Raw genomic sequence first — 25,553 nt, forward strand, 5'->3', positions numbered from 1 at the left:
CACATGTGTATATGGAAGTTAATTCTGATTTATGTCCCTGGTGGCACCTCATATCAAGTACTCCCCTTTTTGAATATCCCCCAGAAAAAGTGCCAATCCGTTTTTGTGAAAAAGTGATGTCACTTTTTCAGCAATCACCCCCCCACACCCAAATCCACAGCCACCCAGTTTCAGACACGCCCCTTCGGCAAGAAACAGAAACAGGTGTGCCTTCCAAGGCTGTGAAAGCCTACGATCGTTACATATTCTTCCCCCGGAAAGCAATGTTCACGATCAATGGCTTTTATTTATTTTTAACAGCATCCCCAGTACATACAACCGCCGACTTTTCCTTTGCGCTGCGCATTTCACGGAGTACAGTTACACAAACCTTGCACGATTCCGGGCAGGCTTCAGTCGGAATTTTGCTCAGTAGAGGGTCAGTTCCGACAGGGACAGACAGACTGCAGCGAGCTGTGCGCTCCGCTGAGAAGGTGATCGGCTGCAGCCTCCCATCTATCCATGACCTGCACGTCTCCAGGACTATGGGGCGAGCAGGTCGGATCACAGCGGACCCTTCTCTATTTGCACCACTCCCCTCGGGCAGGAGGCTTCGGTCCATTCGGACCAGAACCTCCCGTCACAAAAACAGTTTTTCCCCCTTGCAGTTGGACTTATGAACACTTCATAATCACCTCATAACCTGCCCCAGTCACTTTACCATCATTAAAATTGCACTAATGAAGCTGCACTGTTGTTGCTCTGTATATTGGATACTGTGTATTGTTGTACACACCTTGTACATTTTATATTCATATATTTTTATTCTTTATTTTTTATTATTATATCCTATGTTACATGTTTGCACCTTACGCCGCAGCAAATTCCTAGTTAGTGAACACTGTTCACTAACAATGGCAATAAAACGAATTCTGATTCTGATTCTGAACAAAATCAACCCCAGCAATCAGTACAGCCTGTAAGTATCACATTTTATTTTGTTTTAAATGTGTGTTGTGCCATATTCCTGTTGTAAGAATTGCACGTTAGCTCTGGCTTGTTCATCTAAAGGGAATGAGCTTTCTTTTCAGTCAGTGTATTACTCTATAGCTCTGTTTTCAGTGAGCGCAAGGGCAGCCAATCAAGCAACCGAATAACGCCAACACCTACCTGCATTTCATAATGAGGTTGCCAGATAAGCTCTGAAACGACGCCAATAAGGGCAAACGACGCATTCTAAACCCAGCATAGTAACATAGCTGTTTCAGAGAGCCTTTTAGGGAGGTTCTGAGCCATTACAGACCCAACCAATTTTTTTTGGGGCTACATATCACATCACAGAACAAGGATTATATGCCCCATTCAACCTTTCTCTATCACCTTTAAGTGTCCATACCTGAAAAAAAACCAAGAAAGGTAATTGCTCAAGGAAGAACTTGGGTAAGAAACTAAGTGAGAATATTATTTAGACCAGTAATTCTCTTTTAAACCACCAGAGGAGGGCAGAGTCTGTGGTTCCAGTTAAGCATCAGCACAGACTCACACTGACTGACTTAGAATTCTCTCAAAATAATATTAGTTTGGTCATGTTACACTTAAATTATGGCTAATTAAATTACTTTAATTTCGTTTGAGTGAAGACTCTAAATGGCTTATAACACTTGGACTGCCATGCATCTGTATCATTCTCATTGCAACTCTTTATCATTCCTTAATTTACCATAAAAACAACATTGTTCTTGACAATTGTGTATTTACTATTTATATATACAACTAAATTTGTATTTCCATCATCATTGTGACTGGTCAGGTGCTGCTGGACGTCCCTTCAGAAGCACTTTAATTTCCAAACACGTGTGTTTATCCAACATCATCATTCTGAACATAGAAGTAATCATAGATTAGGGAGCAGAGGCTTGTCCTCCAACAAGGATTACTCTGGTATGGTGACCTTAACGAAAACTCCATTTTGATTATTAAAAGCGGGGGACAGAGGAAGCAAAGTGTGTTTTGGTTCCTATTAAGGCAACTCCTGTCTGCTGATAAGAGGATTAACTATGACATACGCTTAGGAGTTGCATAAGGCAGTCAGAGGATAAAATCTGACATTTCCTCATATCCTGTATTTTGGCAGCTCACACTATGTGAAATTGGTGTGGCTTAATGAGGTGTGGTAGAACGGTGACCATGCAGCATAAAATAGAAAGGATAGCTGGAAATAATGGAGTGGCCTGCATAGGTTGGTGCCTTGATTTTGAAAAGGCATAAAGTCTGACTAATTTTATTTACATGTTAAGTAAGATCATGCCATTAACAATAATTACATTAACAATCATAGTTTCAAAATATCAAATTAGGCTGAAGCAATAACCTCAGAGTAAAATATTGCAACTTCAAGTTCATGTTTGAAAGATATTAACTAATTTGTCTTGCAAAAGGCTTCCAGTTCTAGCAACATGTGAGGTTTGCTTGTATAATGTGCTGTGATTTACCAGTGAAATGTTCCACATGCCACTTTCTGTAACCCATCCCAAAGCAGTGGCTTTTCCCTGTCTAGCTGCCCTAAAGACACAAAAAAATGTCCTTCCAGATAAAAATTTCCCCTCAACACCCTTAATTACATCATTAACTGCCTGCCTGAAAACACTTCATCTTGCTCCTGTTCCCATTCCATTTTGTGGACATCAAACATTTTGATTTTTAGAGAGTATTGTGAAGCATATGACAGCTGGGACTAGATTGGCTTAGCATTTACAAGTTTTTTTTTTTTTTTTTGTATTTTTTTGGGGGGCTTTTTAAGCCTTTAATGTTAGGACAGTTTGAGAGAGACAGAAAGCAGGGGGCAGAGAGAGGGGAAGGACATGCAGCACAGGGCTGCTTGGTGTGGGAGTCGAACCGTGGCCAGCTGCAGCGAGGACTGTAGCCTCTGTACATGGGGCGGCTGCTTAACCCACCACACCACCGGCCGCCCCCATTTACAAGGTTTTTGACATTTGTATCACTGAACCTTCTCAGAGTGTCGAAAATAAATGTTTCAGTTTTAACTTTCTGTTTTATGAAGATAAGTATATCTTCAGTATCTCACTGCCAGGCCTCCACCGAGCTGTCTCTGCACTAGAGAATGTTTTGTATGTACTGCCTTGACATCTTTGGAGAAAAATATGTCTGAATATGTTTTTTGTAATAGAACAAGTAACCCAGGGGCTGCATGAGACTGAATGGGAAAAATGCAGTTCACCTTTCACATTAGAAGTCTGAATACCATCAGAATTTTATTTCAAGGTAAAATTCCTACATAACTTTGCTTTAACAAAATCAACGATGACCCTTTCAAAATCCCGTATTTTACACATTGCACCTTTAACTTTCTTTATTCTCATAGGTCTATTTTCATGAAATTATAGCAATCTACCTTCCCATCACCAAACAACGGAAAAGCAGAATTAGCAACTAGCTGGTGAGCATATAGACACGCTAAACAGTTAAAGAGCTAGATATTTCCCTTCAAGGGTCATGGATAAAAAAACAGAGCAAAAAGGTGGGTAGGTGCAGGACTATAATTGATTTAGTAGAATGTAAAAGGGCTGTAAATTATGATGTTATATAAATACAAATCAGGATAATAAATGGCTATATATTTTTAAAATCCTGAAATTACAAGTCATGCACAAAACAAACATCAAAGTTGTGCCAGCTGCCCTTGCAAGGATATAATAAGCACTGCGAGCAACAACACAACAAGCTCTGGCAAATCAACACTCGTGTTTCACTTGTTTTTTTATTTCACTTCATGAAATACTCCAGAAACTGTGACTCCTGATGGAAATGTGTCTTAAATGTAGCTTGTAGCCAATAACTTACCAATTCTGCAATGACGAAAAAGAACAGTGAGACAACTGCGTGATTTAGCATAAATCAGGTCCACCATGTCGACTTTTTAGGCAGTGAACATGATGAACAACGTGTAGATAAATGGTTTTCTTAAATCTGGGCCCATCCGGACACTTAATGGTTGATAATGTGTAATTTTCCCATCTTTGTCTGGACAATGTCTCAGGTGCATCTGAGTGCTTTCCAAGACAGCTACATCACAACCACACTGCTCGCAATGCAACCTTCAGAGAGGGGAAGGCTCAGCTGGTATATACATCTGTACTGAGTATATTTTCATTTAAAAATATTCAATTGATTAAAGAAATTTGAGCAGATACCAAATTTTTTTAATCTAAATTGGTATTAATCTCAATTAGAAGTTTTAAATGCTTGACAGTCCTACTTAAAAGAGAACTGTTCATTACATGAATCCAACTTTGAAATGGTAATTGAGTTGTCCCCCAGTGGCCAAGAAAGCTTCAATCTAGCATGTATTGTGAAAAACTAATGTAATCACCACCACATTGGCCAGTGCAATTCAGATGTGCTATGAGTTAGACTTGCTGAAAATGTAAAAATTAAGCGCTGTGGACTGAAAGGTTATCAGTTGTTAGTTGTACTCACAGACTAAATCCCGGAATCTATATTCCGTCTGGCATTAATGTAAGTTAGCAACAAAAAAAACAAAAACAATATGGATAAAAACTTGATTCAACACATCCATCGGCGTGGCATCATGCCCCAGCCTAGGGGGCTGTGTGAGTAGCTCAGAAAACACTGCACTGCCACTAGAATTTATTTCACGGATGGTTTCATTCTGTGTTGCGTTTTGATAAGTTTTCTACATTGCATTCAAAATGGTTGCTGGACTCGAACACATGATTTGCACACAAGACTGAAGTGAAAACACACACATTTTGTCAGAATGGCTCTTCTGTTTATAATCAGATACACTTCGATTAAAGTACTTAATTTCAATTTGTCCTGCTTTTGAATTTTTTCTACATCTTTTGCCCTTTTATTTTTCCCAGAATAGCATTGATTTAGTACATTCAGTACATCATTATAAGATTTTCTCAATTGCTGTCAAATGTATTTAATATCATGAGAGCCCAGTATGCAAACTGTTCCAGTCAAACTTTAAATCAAAGGCACATACTGTAAATCTCTGACTTGCAGCTCAATTATTTACCCCCCTGTCCAAGCCCAGTTTCCTTATGCAAGTCTCTTCTCAAACAGAATATTTGTACTTATCAGTGGCTTTAACAGAACAAACAGAAGGCCAGGCATTCAACCCATTTCCTCCCCCTCGTAAACTGCATACCATACAGACGAACCACCACTTTTAAATGTCAAGGCTCCTGCCTTGCTGGTAACAAGCAGTGCTTGTAAGCTGGCTGGCAGATTGTTTGCATGTACAAACATCAAACAGCAAGGCCCCAATGTCACATCATGGATCATCACTGCAAACACCTGGAAAAAAAAATTGGAGGGGAAAAGGGAAACCAAACACTCCTGCTGTGTCTTGGTTGTGGTTGCCAGGGCGACACAGCTGACAAGTCCATCTCTATTTTCCTCCATCTTTCTCTCTTTTCTCCCTGTGTTTGTCTTGATCAACATGACTTATTTTTACTGAGCATCTCTTTTGGGTTACATCTATAATACTCCATTAATCTTCAAAACATATAGAACACAGTTCAACGGATCAGCGGAAAGTATAAAGTACAGATAAATCCACCACATTCAGGTCCACTATTGTATTCTTACAGATGGCCATGTGGTCTATATATAGATGTGCCTTGAAAGTAATTTTTTACAGTCTTTTTATTTTCGTAATTCAAGGACACTCTCTTCAAGATGCCGAACATCCTCTACATTAGTGTTCTCACTTGTGGCTTCTCCAGAAAGAATCCTACTGAAAGCAGAATGAAATACCAAACCACATGCTTTCTGCTTGCAAGACGCTGTCATTGTCTGCATGACAAGAGATGAAAACAGCAATCTGACAGCAGGCAAAGCACACAAAAAGAAAAATTACCAAAGTGAAGATGAAGTTTCAGACAGTTTTAAATGAAACACTGAGAAATCTACACAGAAATGTAAGGTTTTAAATTAAACACTGAGAAATCCACTCAGAAAATGTCTTACTGAACATCATAACTACAAACTTGGTCACTTTGTTCCTTCTTGTTTGGAAAGTTTCATTAGGAAAGTTTAAAGATGTCAATCTCCAACTCCAATTCCAAAAAAGTTGGGACACTGACTAAAATGTGAATACGAACAGAATACAATGGCTCATAAACCAAAGACGACCCAGGACTGTTGAACAGGTAGAATCCTATATCACACAAGAATGAGACCGTATTTCTCTTCCCTAAGATCCAGCAACTGGTCTCCTCAGATCCTAAACATTTACAGACTGTCATTAAAAGATTAGGGATGTAACACTGTGGTAAACATGGCCCAACTGTTTAAGACATGTTGCTGCCATCACATTAAATTTGAGCTAATGAAAGAAGGGAAATGTCTCATTTTCACCATTCAATGTTTTCTAGGTTCTATCCTGTCCAAGTCTGTGCCATTTTTATTGAGATTATTATTATTATTATTATTATTATTATTATTATTATTAATAATGATGATAATAATAATAATAATAATAATAATAATAATAATAATAATAATATTGGGACTTTCTGTGGGGAGTTAGCATGTTCTCTCCATGTATGTGTGGGTTCTCTCTGGGTACTCCGGCTTCCTCCCATTGTCCAAAAAAATGCATGTTAGGTTAATTGGTGTCTCTAAAATTGTCCTTAGGAGTGAGTGTGAACATGTGTGTGGTTGTTTGTCTCTTCTGTCTCTGTGTGGCCCTGTTATGGACTGGCAGCCTGTCCAGAGTGTACCCTGCCTCTCAACCCAATGACCACTGGGATAGGCCACTAGGATAGATCTATCTTTTCAGAGATCAGCACCACTAAACTCTAAAAACCACTCTGCTACCCTTTTCATGGTAAATTTAAGGGGGGTTTGTGTGGTGGTTGGGGGGATATCTTCACCTAGTCTCAACTTCTGTCTTAACCGCTTATCAAATTTCCTCTTAATCCTAATCACAATTTCATTTTATTAATTGTCCTCTTTGATAACAAGTCATTTTAAACATATTATTTGTGGTAATGAAGACATACTGATCCAAATTCTGCAAATTTGGACAGATGATGAGATGATAATGTGGAAAAATGTGGACCATCCTGCTGTTCCAACCCTGTGACCCTACATCCCCACTGAAATATTTGATCTGATCATTTTAAGGGCAAAGCTGTCACCTCCTGCCATGGAAACAGAGGAAATTGCTTTACAGATAAGGCCCTCCTTTCACATTATTGTCTATGGAATCTGGGTCACCGTGAACAGAAGTATCAGTGGATGGCACTTTTTTTTCCTTCAGCCTCTGTCACAACACAGTGAAGGATGTGGAGGTGGATCCTTACACCTGTTTGTCTTAAGGGACTTGTCATATGAATGACTTTTTCTTTTACAAATCAGAACTTGCTCATTTAATGCACGACGTCCACAGCAGTATGCCATTGTAGAGACCCCCAAAACTGTGACTTTTGGGAACACTGCCGACAATGTTCTAGTTTGACAATTACATGATTGTGATTTAGAGCATTTTTACAACTGAAAGTTTGCATTGTGGTCCACACCCAGGTTTGCGTTACAATGCATACATATGATCCAAAGATGTGTTTTTTGAGCCAATTCAACAAGTAGAATTGATGTTGGGGAGAATTCACTCATTGATTCCTTTTTTTGTTTTTTTAGTCTACACAGTCTTCTGAATTCCCTTGTTATATAACGTATGTACCATTGCAACATTTAGCACTTGTGATCTACATCTACCTAGCATAGTTTGTATGTTCTGGCTGACAGTTGGAAATTGTCTTTGCAGTATGTTCAAAAATTGTTTTGTTTGCTCAGACTTTCGCAAAGTGAGGTGATCCAGCCTCTCCTGCTGTTGGTTTTTCAAACAATTTAGCATATATATATATATATATATATATATATCTTTCTGTGTGGATTTTGCATGTTCCCCTGCCCCAGTGTATATGTGGGTTCTCTCCAGCTTCCTCTCACTGTCCAAAAACATGCATGTTAAGTTAATTGGTGTCTCTAAAATTGTCATTAGGAGTGAGTGTGAGCGTGTGTGTGGTTGTTTGTCTCGTTTGTCTCTGTGTGGCCCTGTGATGGACTGGCGGCCTGTCCAGGGTGTGACCCGCCTCTCGCCCGATGACCATTTGGATAGGCTCCAGCCCCCCCGCGACCCGACCGACGGATTAAGCGGGTATAGAAAATGGATGGATGGATATACACAATGTGATTTTTAGTTATCATATAAATTTACTGCAAGCCACACAAGCATTGATGATCTTGGTTACATTATTAAACCAGTCACAGTACAAACTGTGGGGCACAATACAGAGACCACACTTCAACTGCCCGAGTTCAACCAGCATTTTTTTTTTTGTTTAAATTCCACAAATTATGCTTATCTAATGTAGCTTCCATCTGCTCAGATCAGCTTTTTTTCTGGTTTTCACAAAAACATCACCAGCGCTGCGTTCTATCCATTCTAGGCTCGTATTGGTCGGTTCGTGGACATAGCTCATAGCACTGAGGGATGAAATCCAACATTTCTGACAGTATCAGAAAATTACCGCAGGATATCCTTGGTTACAAGACCTTTGAACCTCGCTCACAGTATGACGTAAGACCACCGTTTAGGGGCCACAACCAACGAAATTACCAAAATAGTCTCACAGAGATCATTTTTTGTCTGCGATGACACAAAATTGTGTAATGTATACCGGGCATAAGACCCTTACTGGGAAGATGGTGAAGACTGTGGAGATTCCAAATTATGGGGCATATAATTTGGTTGAAGTTTGTAATATTTGCCATTAGATATCACTGCAATGTCAAAACATAGATACATTATAGATGATACATTTATAATAAACTAATAAATTAAAATATACATGTACATGATAATAAAACAGAATGGTATGTAACATAAAGTTGTGGCAAACAATGTGGAGCTGTAATATAGCTGTACACCTGTTCTTTGTCTTCTTTAATTTAAAGGTTGAAGTTTTGATTACAAACTACAAATGACATAATTTTATATGCTGTAGCCCTTTAATCCTGTACCTAAATCTATTCAATGTCCCTCCAAGTGGAATATTACCTCAATAATGCTTAACATTAAGAGCTGTGTGTGATTTTACAGGTTCACAGGTAATTTGATGCTTTTACCCTGTGAGTCTGAATTAACTCACACTGCTTGTAGCAGACAGTATGATAGCAACAGATATGAGCTGTATAAATTCCAGGTGTGCAGATTTTCATGCCACTGTGAACTCCTTTTTTTTTCTTAGCTTTGGAAAGCTTATCCTACATATCTTTAATACCGTCAGTCTGACTTTAATCTACAATTGTAATATTACTATTCCTCCCTATCTCATTGTGGCCTAAACACTCATCCCTTGAACAAATAGCACACATCAGTCTCTCAGCACTGAATCACATTCCCTCCTGTGTCTACCTCCTCCGCTCCCACTGATATGCACCTTAAACTAAAGCATTTCAGTAGATGAAACATCGATTTTCTCTTGTAAACCCTACTCTGTTTTTGGCTCAAGCACTTTCTCATTCCAAGCATGCAAAATAAGTTCAAGCACACTGATTTACACTCCTGTGGAATCGCAACCTCATCGTATATCCTGCAAAATTGCTTTAATATGGTTACAATATTAGCAAAGCTAGGACTTAGGCAGTAAAAACTGTCCAATAATGGCATGGTTGTTAACTTGATCTGTTATGGGTATACTGAACCCAAATGACCCCCATGATTCCCAACAAACACTGTGTGGCAGCTCTGCCATGCTTTGAAGAACCAGCTGTTAAAAGGTGCTATAAATGTGCAGAACTTGCATCATTTTTGTATGGCAAGACTACTGAAATGAAGGACATTCAAAGATTTTCATATTTTTACAATTTTGGTTGTGTGAAATACGTATGAGTAGTCTTTACTGCATGTCTTCGGTTTGGAGAAGCGAGGTGAATGACCGACTATTGAGCTAAGCTAACAGCTACTCAGAACAGGACCTACACAAAAGCACATTTTCACCTACAAAATCAAATCAAACCTCAAAAATTTCATAGCTGTTTTTGCGAATGCTATATTGTGGACTTTTACACTGCATCACTTTTGCAACAGACAGGTAACATAAAATAGGACCATAAGTACCATTTTTTTTATATACATTCAACTGTAGATGTTCAAGTTAAAGGGGAAGTTTGTTTGTTTTTAAACCTGGACCTTATTTCTGGCATAAAATATGTTGAAAGTCGACGTCCTTTCGACACTATTTAGATCTCTCGAGATCCGCATTTATCCATATAACAGGAGTGAACAGGGCATAGACAATATAGCATCTAAATAAGGCATTATCTGTCTTTATTTCACCAATACTAGACGAATACTACCAAGACGAATGAATGAATGAATGCGTACTATTGCACTATTAGTCCAGAGCTGCTGTGTTGTGTTATCGGGGGCTTTCTAAACCCGGGTCACTTGGGATAAAGTCATCGACGCGCACTGCTTTAGCACAGCTTATTTACTCCGTGCTCTGTGACGGTTGGGTATCTTTACACAGAGTTTGCAGTCCATTTAACCATTTTACTTGTATGTATAAGGTAGGTGCAAGTGCTGTCAACATTATAGGATCAAGTCCCACGAAAAAGCATTAGGTTCAGCATGCATCTTAGACAAAATTGTACGTGCAGAGCACAATACAGTTCTTTGCTGATTGAAAACAAAGCAGGATTATAAACAGGCACATCTTTAGATGGAGTTTTCAGGTCCAAGTGCTGTCAACATTATAGGATCAAGTCCCACGAAAAAGCATTAGGTTCAGCATGCATCTTAGACAAAATTGTACGTGCAGAGCACAATACAGTTCTTTGCTGATTGAAAACAAAGCAGGATTATAAACAGGCACATCTTTAGATGGAGTTTTCAGGTCCAAGTGCTGTCAACATTATAGGATCAAGTCCCACAAAAAAGCATTAGTTTTAGCATGCAAGATTTTCTTGGAAAAAATTGTACATGCAGAGCACAATACAGTTCCTTGCTGATTGAAACCAAAGCAGGATTATAAACAGGCACAACTTTAGATGGAGTTCTCAGGTCCATGGGCATAGACTACAAGACTAAGAACCTAAGATTAATAAAACCATGTTAATTAAACAATGAGAACAATTTGCTAAATGGCCCCATTTTTTCAAACTTGTTCACATTAATGTTACTATTTCAGCAACAACCCACTTATCTATTATCCCTCTCCAGTATGTGAATACTAAGAGGAAATTACTCCATTTATATTGGGCTCAGAGGACATTAAATGTCTGTAGTGTTGAACTATACATGTATATCTAACTAGTTTGATTAGACTTTGTGATTAATGTATGACATTATATCATACAGAAATTAGTCATATGAAAAAGAAAGTAGCCTTTCTGTGTGGAGTTTGCATGTTCTCCCCGTGTATGCGTGGGTTCTCTCCAGGTACTCCGGCTTCCTCCCACTGTCCAAAAACATGCATGTTAGGTTAATTGGTGTCTCTAAAAAAGAAAGTACGTCCTCTTTTTAATTTCTAAGGCATTACATAGAGCATAAAAAGTTGTGGAGTGCATTTGGTCTACTTTTATTAACAATATTGCTTCAATTCATTGAGGTTTGTAGATATTTGTTTCTGCTGAGATCTTTTAAGGTCCCATCATAGCATTTCAATCATGTTGAGGTCTGGACTTTGACTGGATTGTTGCAACATCTTGATTCATTTCTTTTTTAGACATTCTGTTGTAGATTTGCTGCTGTGTTTGGGACCTTGAAGTGAACATGCTCTAAGGCAGGGGTGTCAAACTGATCCGTGAAAGGGCCGGTGTGGCTGCAGGTTTTTGTTCCAACCCTGCAGCATCACAGCTGATTTGTTTCATTCAATCAACAGAACTGGTTAAGACCTCCAGTGCAGCACAGTTGATTGAATGAAACAAGTCAGCTGTGCTGCTGCAGGGTTGGAAAAAACACTTGCAGCCACACCGGCCCCTTCACGGATCAGTTTGACACCCCTGCTCTAAGGTCATTACAGGTCTACCTAAAAAGTCAGTTAGACAACTGCAGCTTATTCAGAACTCTGCCGCTCGAGTCCTCACTAAGACCAAAAAAGTGGAGCACATCAGTCCAGCTCTGAGGTCTTTACACTGACTGCCTGTCCATCAGAGGATAGACTTTAAAGTTCTGATGCTGGTCTATAAAGCTCTGAATGGTCTAGGACCAGAATACATCAGTGACCTCCTGACCCAGTATGAACCTTCCAGACCCCTCAGGTCATCTGGATCCGGTCTTCCATCAGTTCCCAGAGTCAGAACCAGACATGGAGAAGCTGCGTTCAGCTTCTATGCTCCACATGTATGGAACAAACTCCCAGAAAGCCTCAGATAAGCTGAAACACTCAGTGTATTTAAGTCCAGGTTGAAGACACACCTATTTTCAGCTGCATTTGAATAAAGCTCCAAATTTGAAGCTTGAGTTTCAAAACATAATCATATTTTAACTACTGATTTTATCTATTGTTCTTATTTCTTTCTTTTTTTTTAAATTTAAACATGCTTTTATTTCTACTGTTTTAATGTATCTGTAAAGCACTTTGAATCGCCCTGTTGTTGAATTGTGCTATACAAATAAACTTGCCTTGCCTTGCCTTGCCTAAAGTCCACTCCTGGGAATATTGAGAGCTGTCTTGAATGTTTTCCACTTGAGAATAATCTTACTCACTGTAGAATGATGAACTCCAGATTGTTTGTTTTAACCCTTCCCAGATTGATGGGCAGCAGCGTTGCTGATGTCTTTCCTCCTTGGCATTGTGTTAAAACACACCTGAATGTTCCAAACCAGCAAACTGACCAAAGTTTTGCTTAAGAGTGGTGCTCACACTTACTTGATGATCAACTGCTTCTGCATTCTGACGATTTGTTATGTAATATGTTGTGTATTATTGTTCACTTGAGATTGTATTTAATTAATTTCAAGACTTGATAAATGACCAGATGGCTCATTACTATGTTTTAATACATGACACCTTAGAAATGAAAGAAGCTGTACATTATATTTCACTGTAAGATATCTGCTACTTCACCTACTTTGCTGTTATTCCACTTACCACTACCACTACTATTTTGAAAGTAAATTCCAAAAAAAGCCAACGTAAAAGGTTCTGCATGTCAGTTCTTTACATACGGACAAAGAAAATCAACAGCAATACTATAGATTTAAGAAACACATGTATATTAATAACTGGCAGAGATGACAAAGAGTTGGTATCTGCCTGCTGAGCCTCTCCAAATCAATAAGTTTAAGTGGTTCATAAATGTATGCTTGCAAATTTGGCAAATTCTTACCCTGCTGAGTGTTCAACATAGAAAATATTGTACATGTCAAAGACAAAAAAAGGCAAATTTGTCACACATCATGTGCCTGTCCTGTCAGCCAAGAGATGAAATCGACTGCAGTGTACACAGGCTTGCCAACAGTGGACAGCTAAAGCTGGGACTGTAGTCCGTAACATGCCACATGTCAATAGTACATGCTGGTTGTGAGTATGGTTTAGTTGTGTGGCTAATTCTTCTTTGCACCATTGTAACCAACCAATCATGACAAATGCCAACTGTCCAAGAACTGTTGCTTGCCTTGTACATCCCTTTTATGGCCGCTGTTTACCATCTCATGAGGGTTTCTTCCAGTAAAAGAATGCACCATGTCACATGTATCATCAGTTACTGAAGCCCTTTGGAACACATTTGCGATGCGGTAAAACAAAGACAATGGCAGCAGTGCTGATGACAAATCTTCAGAGATTATGGGATAAAATCACATTACCACAGAGCAGAATGTTAAAGGATGGTTGTCATGTTGTGGAACCCATGTCACCAAGAACTGAGGCTGCTTGGGAGCAAAAAGAACATTCTAACTGGAACTTAATAATATGTGCTAGTTTTCCCTACTGGACTGACAAGACCTGCTACACTCTTCAGAGGTTACTGTATAGAGCTGTGAAAGGCAATGTGACAAGATAATCAGAGATTTTTTCCCAGGGCTCTGTTCAGCACCTACCATTGAATTGTCTCCTTTAAAAGCATTTGGCTGTTGTAAAAGACTTTGCATGTCCTTACTGGCTGTATTAAATTAATAGACAATCATATCAAATGCCTTTACTACCCAAAAGCAGACGTAAAAAAAAAGGTTTCTGGTAGAAAGGCTTGTAAAGAGGATTTCTGGAAAGGCGATTTGTTGACTAAAAGGTTATTTGTCATCATTAAATCCTTCTGATGTAATAATGCTTTTCATTTTTCACCCAAACTGCCCCTTTTGATTTATATCCAAGTAATATCAAAACAGATGTGGCCAGAGGTAGCGGCAAAACAAGACAAATGTGTTACTATAGGGATAAAAGACCACATTTCGCCTCCAAATTTGATATCTTATTTCAACATAATTTTGTTCATGACAAAGTGCGACCTTTGCTACTCTACTGTGCCTACTAAAATAGGAAAATCTAATACTCAGACAATAGTGGAATGGACACATGTTGCTCTAAAAAATTTAACAGACCTTGTCGTACCTGGAAAATGATCGAACAAAAGGAGGATGGAGAAATCTGGGTCGCAGTGAGCTCAAGGGAGTAAAGGCAAACCTCTCTTTGATTTTCTGTGATACTGATCTGGGTTGACTTGAGCTTCATTGCAGAGCCCAAACTCCACTCACGTCTTAATGAATAAGGATCAATCCTCAGTGAATCTGTAAAGCAGTTGTTTGATGCAACAAGGTGGAAATCGAGGCAGGGCAGTCCATTTTTAACAATATGGAAGAAGATCAAGTTGATAAGTGTCTGGCTTGCTGCAATGTCACTTCAAAAGAAAAGCAGCTGTGGATAGGCTGGATGGGACCTTAGCTCTGATGGCCCTTTGGATGCAGATTTAAACAGTGACTAGATAACAGCAGTACAGTATACAGTATACAGCTGCCTCTGCAGCTTTGTAATTATCACATTAGAATTTAACAATTTAAAAAAGGCTTTTTCACACGAATGACAAAATTAATGAATACATGAAAACATACACATGTCAGCAATGATAGCCTCATATGAGGTGCATTCAGAACTCAAACATTACCTGAAAGTCATGCTGGATGGTATGAAGAAAATTCACTTTTCATAACTGCATCAACAGAAATGCAGTCATTTTCATTTTATAACTCTTCCCAGCCAGGGCCTTTCTGTGTGGAGTTTGCATGTCCTCCCCATGTATGTGTGGGATTTCTGCTTGGTACTCCGGCTTCCTCCCACCGTCCAAAAACATGCATGTTAGGTTATTTGGTGTCTCTAAATTGTCCCTAGGAGTGAGTGTTAGCATGTGTGTTGTTGTTGGTATCATTTGTCACTGTGTGGCCCTGTGATGGACTGTTGACCTGACCGGTGTACCCTACCTCTTGCCCAATGATGGCTGGTCTAGTTCTGCCCGTTCTGCCTACGCCCCCCACCGTCGGCTTCCTCCTCCGCGCACGCACGTGATTATTTCACTGGTGCCGAAAATAACTTAATGTGAGTGCAATGGTATTGTACTTTTTTTTTTTTTTAAATAATCATTACAATAATAATATAGTTTACTTAAAGGTGAATGAGACATGTAGTCTGAGTCCCACCGTCAGATGCACGTTCAAGTTTGTGGGGGCATGGCTTTCAATGGAGCACTGACTGTATGGGGGGGTTTGCTTACCGGAGGTGCCACTTTCAAATCTTGCTAGCTCTCTTGCTAGCTCTCCAGGATTACCAACCATGCCTTTAAAGGAGAACTTATTTTCAACATTAAGCCTCTTTTATGAGTTGTCTGCAATGTTTTAGAACCCCCCTCACCGCTTTTTTGAATTTTACTGCTGTCTCCGGTATTTGCCTAATTTTGATTCTTCTCAACCTGCTTCAGAATGGCAAGTATTGTGCATGTCCTAAAAGGTCCGTAAAAGCACCATAAACGCCTTTTTTCAAAATCATCAACTCCACGGAGTGGTTACTGGTGTGCACTGGTAATCCATATCAAATTTCGTTGCGAAAAGTTGCTTCTGTCGTGTTTTATTTGGCAGCTCGTTCATGCTCGAACTATTTTCTTAGTGGTGGCGGAGTAATTTCAACGAACATCCAGTACAAAATGTCAAATAAAACACGACAGGTATAGAAAGTATATAAGCGGGTATAGAAGGTATTTTACAGGTGAAATGGACTCTCATATTTGCCATGACATGAGACCAGGTTGTGCTCTGTAATGCAGTTGTAGGCACAGTCCTTCAACAGCAATGCTACTTTGTCAACACAGTCCCATGGCAAAATGGGAAATAGTCATGTAATTAATTTTACTGGGTTTTTTTCTTACTATATTACATGGAAGTAACTCCATAGGGTAACAGTTTCACAGCTTTTGATGAAATAGTACATATTGACTATTGCACTTAGAAGTTGGGAGTGGTGGATGGGGGATGGGGGAGTCAAGATCAAATCTGTCCTGACCGCTGGAACCGTCAAGTAACTGTACTCTGAGATGTCATTCTTGCCCTCATTGACGGTTATTTTCAAGTAACTTTGCTTGCAATGTTGTTTTATGTAAACATTTGGTGTTTCCTTGCCTTTTCTCTCACTAAGTTGTCGCAGTTTTACACATTTCAAGCTACTTTATTGACATTAGGTATGAACAACAATACAGTTATGGTTAAGAAAACATTGTGGTTTGCGTTAAAACCGTGTAATAATGTATCACATCAAAATATTCTTTTCTTCCAAGACTGTCTGCTCAGCTCTGCCCCCTCAGCTAAATACAAAATACATGTTGAACACATGAGCCAGATTTCCAATTGGGATATATTACTTAGAAAGTTAGGCTGGATAGCACATGAAAAATAAAATAAAACATAAAAACATGTGTATATACATATATAGATATAGATATCTATATATATTTTGGTATCTTTTGATGGCATGTAAAAAATATATATATTTTGCTTTCATAAGCACAAATAACAAAACATTTTTCCTTGAGACTGCACAGTCTACGTATATTTGGAATCAGCATTTTTATAACAGTGGTATTCTGACTACATAGAAAAGCTTGCCCACTTTTTAGCATTTTGAAAATCATACAGAGGCACGGTGGAGATTGTAAAGTCAGAAAAATTTGCTGGAAAACACTAAAATGCTCTGTGAAGCTGAACTTGCTCTTCACTGTGACCTGCTCATTTAAGTTATGTCAGCTATTGTTATTTGAAGTAGCAAACTGTGCAAATAAAATTTTTTCTAAGCATAAACTTACAGTGAGGTCAAGGTAGTCAAAAATTTGTTGTTTTCACACGTAAATACTGGAGGGTTTCAGAATTAAGTGCGGAATATTTGGTCTGGACTTTTTTTCATAGTTAATCTAGACACATTTCACAGCGAGACACGTTCTGCTACTCCAATGACTGGAAATGTGAGGGAGGAACTTCTGTCTAGACAGCTTAGGAGACAGGATGTGATGCAGAAATGACACCATAGAAATCACTGTGTCCATCTTCAACACATTGAAAATAGCAGATTAGGCTCCGTGTTGTGTTGATCATCACTGCATGTATCTGAACGTATCCACAATAGCAAGGAAAAAAGAGGACAGCAGCATCCAGGTCAGACGAAAAGAAGATGAAGCAGTTACCAGCACTTACACACACTCACTCACACGCAAACAGTAAACGCTGCTTTGTTCGTACTTTGTCTCACCCACTGATCTTCTGGAGATTTCACAAAGGGCCTAGGTGCAAAATGTTCAAAGTGAATGCTACGGACATTTGTGTTCTCACATGCCACTGCTCCGGAACATCTCTAGAACATTTCTGGGGTTCAGTGCATACAAGAGATAATAAAACTGAAACAATTTGCCATAGTGTTCTCTTTTTTATGCAAACTATAACAGTTATTCAAATGCACTTTAGAACAAATCTGATCTTTTTACTCTTAAAAGACACATTTTGCAGGTTTTCAAATAAAATCAGCTTAACACAGTATGTAGCCCTAATATACAATTTATGTCTTTTTTAGGGGCCTTTCACAGAATTACAGAGAAGTGTGTAACAGAAAGTTTCACTTGCAAGTTGAAAATTTATCACATATATTACTGACACATTTAAAAAACGATATCCTCCACAGTATAAGACAGAAGTTTGATGGAAACAGGGTTCACTGTGATATTCATAATACATGCTGGATACCTTAGAATAACCACCATTGCCTCTAACAGCTTATCAAATCCGGAGTAACTATCTATCTCTTCCCAATTTAAAAAGCCCACCCACGTTTCTATCTGTGAGCCTTACAGTAATGATTTCCCAAGGTAACAGCAAAATTTCCATATGAACTCTAGAAATAAAAAACGGACACCACTTCCAGATGAGACATAACTGAAATTCTGCCCACAAAAAGACACAGTTTTCTGCTTTAGACCAAACCGAGTGTATAACTACTTCAAAAAACTCACAGTGCACATAAATTAGCTCACATAATTTTTTTCATAGTGTACTGAAACAAGACAAAAAAAAACTTGGGTTAAGACTGTAAACATAGAGTATTTTGCAGATGGTAATTTTTCTCTCTATGCCATTTGAGCAGGGTCTGGGAGGGTCTGCCCCACTGTCCTACTTCCATTCTTGAGAATTCCCTCAGTGGAGTGAGGTTCCAAGTTCATTGCTGGTGTTTTTGGTCCACTCATATCAGAGTCCTCAACATGAGGATCTGAGAAAGCCACCCTCTTTCCATTTGACCTCCGCTGTCCCGACTCTACCTCCCCGGGGTCCGAACAGAGAATAAGGGCTCGTGCACCGCACCCTGTAGTGCCTCCACCCCTACCTTCCTGACATCGACAGGGGGTGAGGTAGAGGTAAAGCAGCACCAGTATTATGCTGATCACACAGGAAGCAAGGGTGGTAAACGCAGTGTTGAAATGTTCTGAAGTGTTGCGTTGAGCCACGCCAGTGGTGGAGGACGCACTTAAGTTTCCAATGATCACTCTGACCTCCAGAGATTCTCTGGGGTCATAGTAGTGCCCCCGGGTCACCACACACTCGTAGGTACCCGAATCTTCTATTAATGTGCCTTGAATTTCAAGGGTGCCATTCGGAAGAATTGATAAATGAGCACTCTGATCACTGGTTGATGAATTCAGTACCATTCTAGGGGTAACCCAGAAAACCACCTGCCCCTCCTGGACAGGTATGGTCAACCCTGGACATGCCACTCTTAGCCATTCACCAGGCTCTGCCTGATAGGTCTGTGCCTTAAGCGGTAAGTCTGAAACTCCTTGACTTGTACAATTACCCTCTAGTTTTGCTCCATCTCCACATGGGTATTCACCTCTGAAATCCACCAGAGGGCTATGCTGTTTCCACATCCAGTATTCTAGCAAGGCAACTAATGCACAGTCACAGACCAGAGGGTTTTGCTGCAAATAAATTCCTCCTCTGTTGGTGAGAGACAGCAGGCTCTGGATGGGTACCTTGGAAAGCCTGTTGTATGACAGGTCGAGAAAGGTCAGGTTATGAGGCCCACTGGATTCCTCATAAAGCTCCAAGGGGAAGGCGGTAAGTCTGTTCGCAGAGAGATACAGTCTTTGCAGGCTGTTAAGGTCGCCAAAAGCCCCTGGCTTTATGTGAGCGATCTGGTTGCCAATCAGTAGCAACTCCTTTAGTTCCCTCAATCCAGTGAAGATGGATGAATTCAACACTGTCAGCTGGTTGGATGAGAGGTCCAAGTGGAGGACATGTGGTGTCAGAGTGAAGGCAGCCACCTCTATCTGGCTAATGGAGTTCTTGCTGAGAACCAATGTGGAAAGACGGTCAAACGGTTGGGAAATCCAATCCACACGCAGGGCACGAAGGGCGTTGTGGCTCAGGTCCAGCCGTGTGGCATAGCTTGGTAAATCAAAGGGCAGCACGGACAGATTGCGGCCACTGCAGGAAATTATATCACTGGCACAAAGGCAGCAGGTTGGGCAAGTGGCCACAATAGGAAGGAGGCCAAGACACAGGAGCAGCAGCATAGCTGCAGCAGCAGGGTTGCAATGGCTGCCTTCAACATTGGTCTTGCCTAAAAGCTGTGACACAATGACTTGCATCCTGGTATTCCCTCAGGATAGAACCTCAAGTCACAGTCTCACTATGTGTACACATGTCACGTTTACACGCTTCTGACACTGCTTTTAGAGGCTGAGGAGAGGAAACAGAAGAGAAGGACAGTGAAAATGAGTCTTCAGTTTTATTTTTCTAAAATTCGCAGTTTACTTTGTGTTTAATTAACTCAGAATTTGAACACAGAGTTATAGAAGAAACACTTTGAGATAGGGTGACAACATACAGGATGAGCAAAAAATTGATATTCACGTAATTCTAAAAATATTTTCCATTGAATGCACTGACGACTTGTGTTTTCTTAGCCCATAAAATGAAGGAACATAAACTAAAATAGAAATAAAAAAAACTCAAAACATTTAACCACAAGATTAAGAAAAAATAGCATAAGGATATGCTCAGAATAAGGTAATAAAAGTTTTGCCCATCTATTTGGCTTTTTTTGGTTCAGAAGGTCCTTTGTTCCCACAGCCATAAGGCTTTATAACAGTGACTGCTGAGTTCTTCTCAAATTGATTGATTGATTTTTTTTTTATTTGTTTATTTTGCCCTTTAGTCATTTATTATTATTTAGTTAGTAGTAGTATTATTATTGTTGTTTTATTGTTGTTAATTCAATCATTGTAAATATTTTTAAAAAATGTTGAGCTACTTGACGAATTTGAATTTCCCCCATTGGGGGATAAATAAAGTATTTTTCTATTCTATTTCTATTTCTATTCTATTCTTTGTCTTAAGGTTATTGAAAGTAAAATCCTAAACCCTTAATTGTCAGTGATGATTTTGTTTTGTCAAAAATAAACAACCATCTACAGTTTTTATCTTCAGGACCATTTCTGTCTCTTAAAGGGTACTTCTCTGATAAACACATCTCTGGGGATAGAAATAAAACCCTGATTTCACTGTGTCCAGCAGTGATAGTTGCTAGCATCACCAGCACAACAACTGCTGGAACAAGTGTTACTTGATCCATTTCTGTGGTGATACCCCTACCCCAATTTTACAACAATACAAACATAGTCTGCTTACTTCATGCTTTAACTACTTCTACTATCATCTTTTCATATCATAATACATTTGTATATTCAGTTTTAACCCTTTACTACAGTATATACTTTTTTAATTTATTGTTCATTACCCTCCCTCTTAAGGTTTTTATTTTTGCATAATGTATCTTATTTAACTGTCTATTGACTCTCCAGAAGCAGCTGTTTTCCATTTGAGTTTCCTCATATCAATCATAGGATCTGCAAAAGCCCAGCTGAAAAAGAAGCATGGGGAGATAAAATAGACAAGTGGAGTTTAGAGATGTTATGGTTACTCAATTGATCAGCTTATAATCAATTTAAAATCAAACTTATATGGTTAACAATAAATATCTGAGTATTTTCCTTTGCAAACATGATCATTCTGTGTTGTGTAATTTTGAATGTCAGGATGTGCTGTATTCTTAGTCTCATATCATAGTAAGTTTGATATGTTTGGGGTTTGTACTGTTGGTTGGACAAAACACGTTGGGCTCTGGAAAATTTCAGTCATACCCTTTTGGATTATAAGCTAAATCTATTAATTAAATAAAGTAATTTTATACTCAAGTAATTCATTTTCTTTAACTCTATTTACTTTCTGAAAATTTCAGGCACTTTTCACTTCTATACTGACCTCACACACATACACACACACACCTAAAACATTCTGTTATGATTCTCAGCCCTTACTTGTAACCATACAATATTTAGTTCATAGTTAGCTGCAGCCCTGGATAAGTTCCTTGCATAAAAGTTATGAAAAATAGTGTAATAAATACCCAAATAATTTGCCATGCCTGTGAAAATGATTAAACTCTATGTCCCTTCCTGCTTTCTTTGTGTCTCAGTGGAGACATCTGATCTCAATCAAACGCACAAGATAAACATAATTCACCTTCACGTCCACACTGTTGCCTTTTCATATCATCATCGAGTCTGCAATCATATCCAGACGCGCTCCGCAGACTCGACGCGACACCGTGTCCCGTTCATAAATCCTAAAAAAATCCTAAAAGCAGGCGCATCGTTTCCAGCCCCGTGGACGATCCACGGTGACTTCGAGGAGAAAAAGAGGGAAAGCGCAGCTGAACTGTTCACCTGCGGGGCTGAGTTGCCGAGTGTGGGAGGGGTCGCCCTGCGAGTAAACACGGAACAGGGCCAGCAGCCGACACGCCAATGATCTGAGAGTGGGTGATGCCGAGAGCCTGCAGGAGGAGGAGGAGGAGAGGTAGAAGGTGTGGCGCAGATTCGGGAGGCAGCATCAGCACCACACACTGAAGATTTTCCTTGAAATAACAATTTGTCCGCTGTTTGGATAGAAAAAGTCCAATGAATGAACCTTCCTGTTTTTCTTTTTCAATTTTCCTCATTCCCCGTTTCTGTCCCCTCGTTCAACCGTGAAATACGAGCAAAAGATACTAGGAAAAAAAAAAATCCCAAAACAATGGACGCCACTGTTGCTCGAGTTAGCACCCACCACCCACTCTGTGTGGCACAGATATAATTTGCTTTAGTTTGATTACATTTGGGGGAAAAGTGACGTGCTCACTTTCAAACTACAAGTAAACAGCTGTTCTTCATTTTGAACACCCAGTCAAGGCTGTAAAATGGCCATAATGTAATATTAATTTACAGTCTTTTGGAAGTTGGGTTGTCCGTAGTAGTGATGAGTGGTCAGTGTCTCATCCTGAATAATTAGAAGCTTTCCTGACCAGTGAACTAAAGCTAAAAGCAAATCAGAACATCCACAACATGAGCAAACTTTTCACCATGTAAACCAACTCAGACCTTAAAGACTCCACTTTCTCAACAGCAGCATGTCCGTGTAGCAGCAAGGGCTGAAACCATTCTTTGAGTAACTTCAATGGAAAAAATGGAAATTATTTGCTTTGATGTGTTGTTTAATTCATACGAAATATCTCGTTCCTTGGAGGTCGTCCTGTTTCACATGGATAGTTATTACTATCACATAATGTGTTTATGCTGCGTAAGTAGAATTGTAGCTAGAAGATTTGTAGCTAGTTTGATTTGTTGGAGGAAACCGTAGAAAACAACGACGAGCAAAGTCTGAGAAAAAGATAAAAAAGGTTTCAAGTTTGGGTCTATTTCAAACAGAAGAAAAGCGAAAATATTGTACAATGTATCGATTGTAGAACTGAATGAGCTTACCACATTAGCCCCACATCAATGCTACAGCATCTAACAGAAAGAACACAGTTCACATATTGAGTCCACTGAGCGGAACAACCACAAGGGAACATTTCACATTAGCATTTTAATTTAAATCAGACGGCTGGTTTGTTGAGAAGGATGCTGGTGGAGAACAGAAGTAAGCTGAGGCTTGGGCTAGGTGGTCCAGTGACTTTTTGACTTTTTTCATGTTCCATATTTTTTTCAAAAAGCATCTTGTGTTTATTGTGTTGGACAAAAAAAAGCTTAATTTCCATCAAAATGTCGCCAGACCTACCAACAATAACACAAGCACACTGTCATATTTTACTTAATCTCCCGCTGCCCATACCAGCAGCTTCAGTCTGTAAGATGGTAATGTGAACTTAAATTCTCACTCACATGAGTCGTTTGGATAAAAGCGTCAGCCAAAGGCATAAACCTAAACACATAAACATGAAAATACAACCAACATTTTAGAAAAAAACTTTGCAATAATGATGATGATGACTAATGCAGGCCATAATGATTTCCTAACCTTAACCACCTTGTTTTTAATACCTAAGCTTAATTAATTACGTATCATTAATCATGTCATAAAACAGTTACAAGGTTACATGAAAGTTACATGAAAACATGGGGTGTTCACCTCAATGTATAGTGAACTACACCATTTTGTGATGCTGATCGTGTGTATAATGAGATTTTAAATTCTATACAATGTACTCAAAGAATACCACAGTGTACCATAAAAAGTAGTGTAGAATTGATGGTTCCTAATTGGACAACTATGTACCATAATGCATTGCACCGAAGGAAAAAAAGGCTGACGATCAAGCACGTATCAAGCTGACCTGCTGCAGCTCCAGACTTGTTGTACAGATGTAAATTGTTTTCTGCTTACATTGCGAGCATAGTTTTTTTTCTTTTTTCTTACCAGTCTCAGCAGTATGATGTTGCTATTACATGCTGTTTGGGTAAAAAATTACCTTGCAGAGAAAAAGATTGATCCGTTGCAGATGAGAGACAAAGACAAGTTATATCACAAAATAATGTGTTAGATTGCAACAGCAGAAAACCACAGAACAGCACAAGATACTGTGGATATTTTCAATTAGAATTTAAAACTTCATCTGACCACAGAACAGTTTTCTATTTTATCTAAGCTGAATTCTCAATAAAGCTGCTGTCCTTCGCATATTTTTCTTTTTCTTTTTTCAGATGCGTCTCAAATTGTGACTGAAAAGCAGCCCATTCAGACCTTGTGTCAATTTGTGGTCAATTAAAGCATTTCCATGACTGTTGCTCTGCTGTCATAAAATCTGGGCTTTTATTCCTTTCATAACCTGACAAAATTACCATTTAAGTAACTGAAAGAAATCTGTCAAGTGAATTTGGTTATTTCTACAAGTAAGTAATTTCCCAAAGAGACATTTAGAGGCAGCAGAATGTTTTGAATGTCTTTTAACGCAATCCGCAGCAATGTAGCATGGCACATACTTTAGTCACTGGCTTGATTCCTCTACCCTGCACAATGGTCCAATTAAATAGCCTGGTCAAACTCTAACTCGGCTCAACTCTGCGTGTACTGAAAGATCACTCATAAGTTCTCAATTAAAACCTTTGTAAAAAATAAAATAATAATAAATTAAGACAACGTTAATGCAGTATTGGTTCATTGACAGTAAAAAAGGATGATGGTGACTTTGATATAAGACATTCAAACACTGAAATGTGGACTTCCAATATATGTTTTATGTCAGCATTTTAGTCTTTTGTCCTAAAATATTCCATATGAGCAATGAGAACCATGGGAACCATGCATGCTCATTAGTTAGCAGCTTGTCAATCACAATGTAGCCCTGCCTTAAGCATTTTTCTTTATTGTCAAGGTTACTTTAAATGGGACCATAATTTATTGAATAAATTTGCCATGACGAAGAAGCTATTAAACTAGCCTCAGCAAAGGAGCTCTCATAATGAGGTGTTAGGAATGACACAAAGAAATGGCACTGGGCATAAGCTCATAATTCATAGGCCTGTTCATGAATAAATAAGTATAGTTGCAACAACTATAACATTAAGAAGTTAATTTCCTAGTATGGCAAGCGATACTAAATACCTGCAGTACATAATCACTTTAAGTGGTCATTTTAATCAGGGATATCCGATGCTTGTGATCAGACTGGGAT

General features: G+C 39.0%; 1 protein-coding gene across 1 annotated transcript; it reads right to left on the reverse strand.

Annotated features, from left to right (window-relative positions):
• Nucleotides 1-16,691: 16,691 nt before the first annotated feature.
• On the reverse strand, nt 16,692-22,315 carry LOC142385868 (amphoterin-induced protein 2-like). Its single transcript, XM_075472563.1, has 2 exons — nt 22,088-22,315; nt 16,692-20,242 (listed from the first exon to the last, which is right to left on the reverse strand). The coding sequence occupies exon 2, from the start codon at nt 20,149-20,151 to the stop codon at nt 18,634-18,636; it is 1,518 nt and encodes a 505-aa protein (XP_075328678.1). The 5' UTR covers nt 20,152-20,242; nt 22,088-22,315; the 3' UTR covers nt 16,692-18,633.
• Between the last annotated feature and the right edge of the window lie 3,238 nt (nt 22,316-25,553).

This window comes from Odontesthes bonariensis, chromosome 8 (assembly GCF_027942865.1).
Source record: "Odontesthes bonariensis isolate fOdoBon6 chromosome 8, fOdoBon6.hap1, whole genome shotgun sequence".
NCBI lineage: Eukaryota > Metazoa > Chordata > Actinopteri > Atheriniformes > Atherinopsidae > Odontesthes > Odontesthes bonariensis.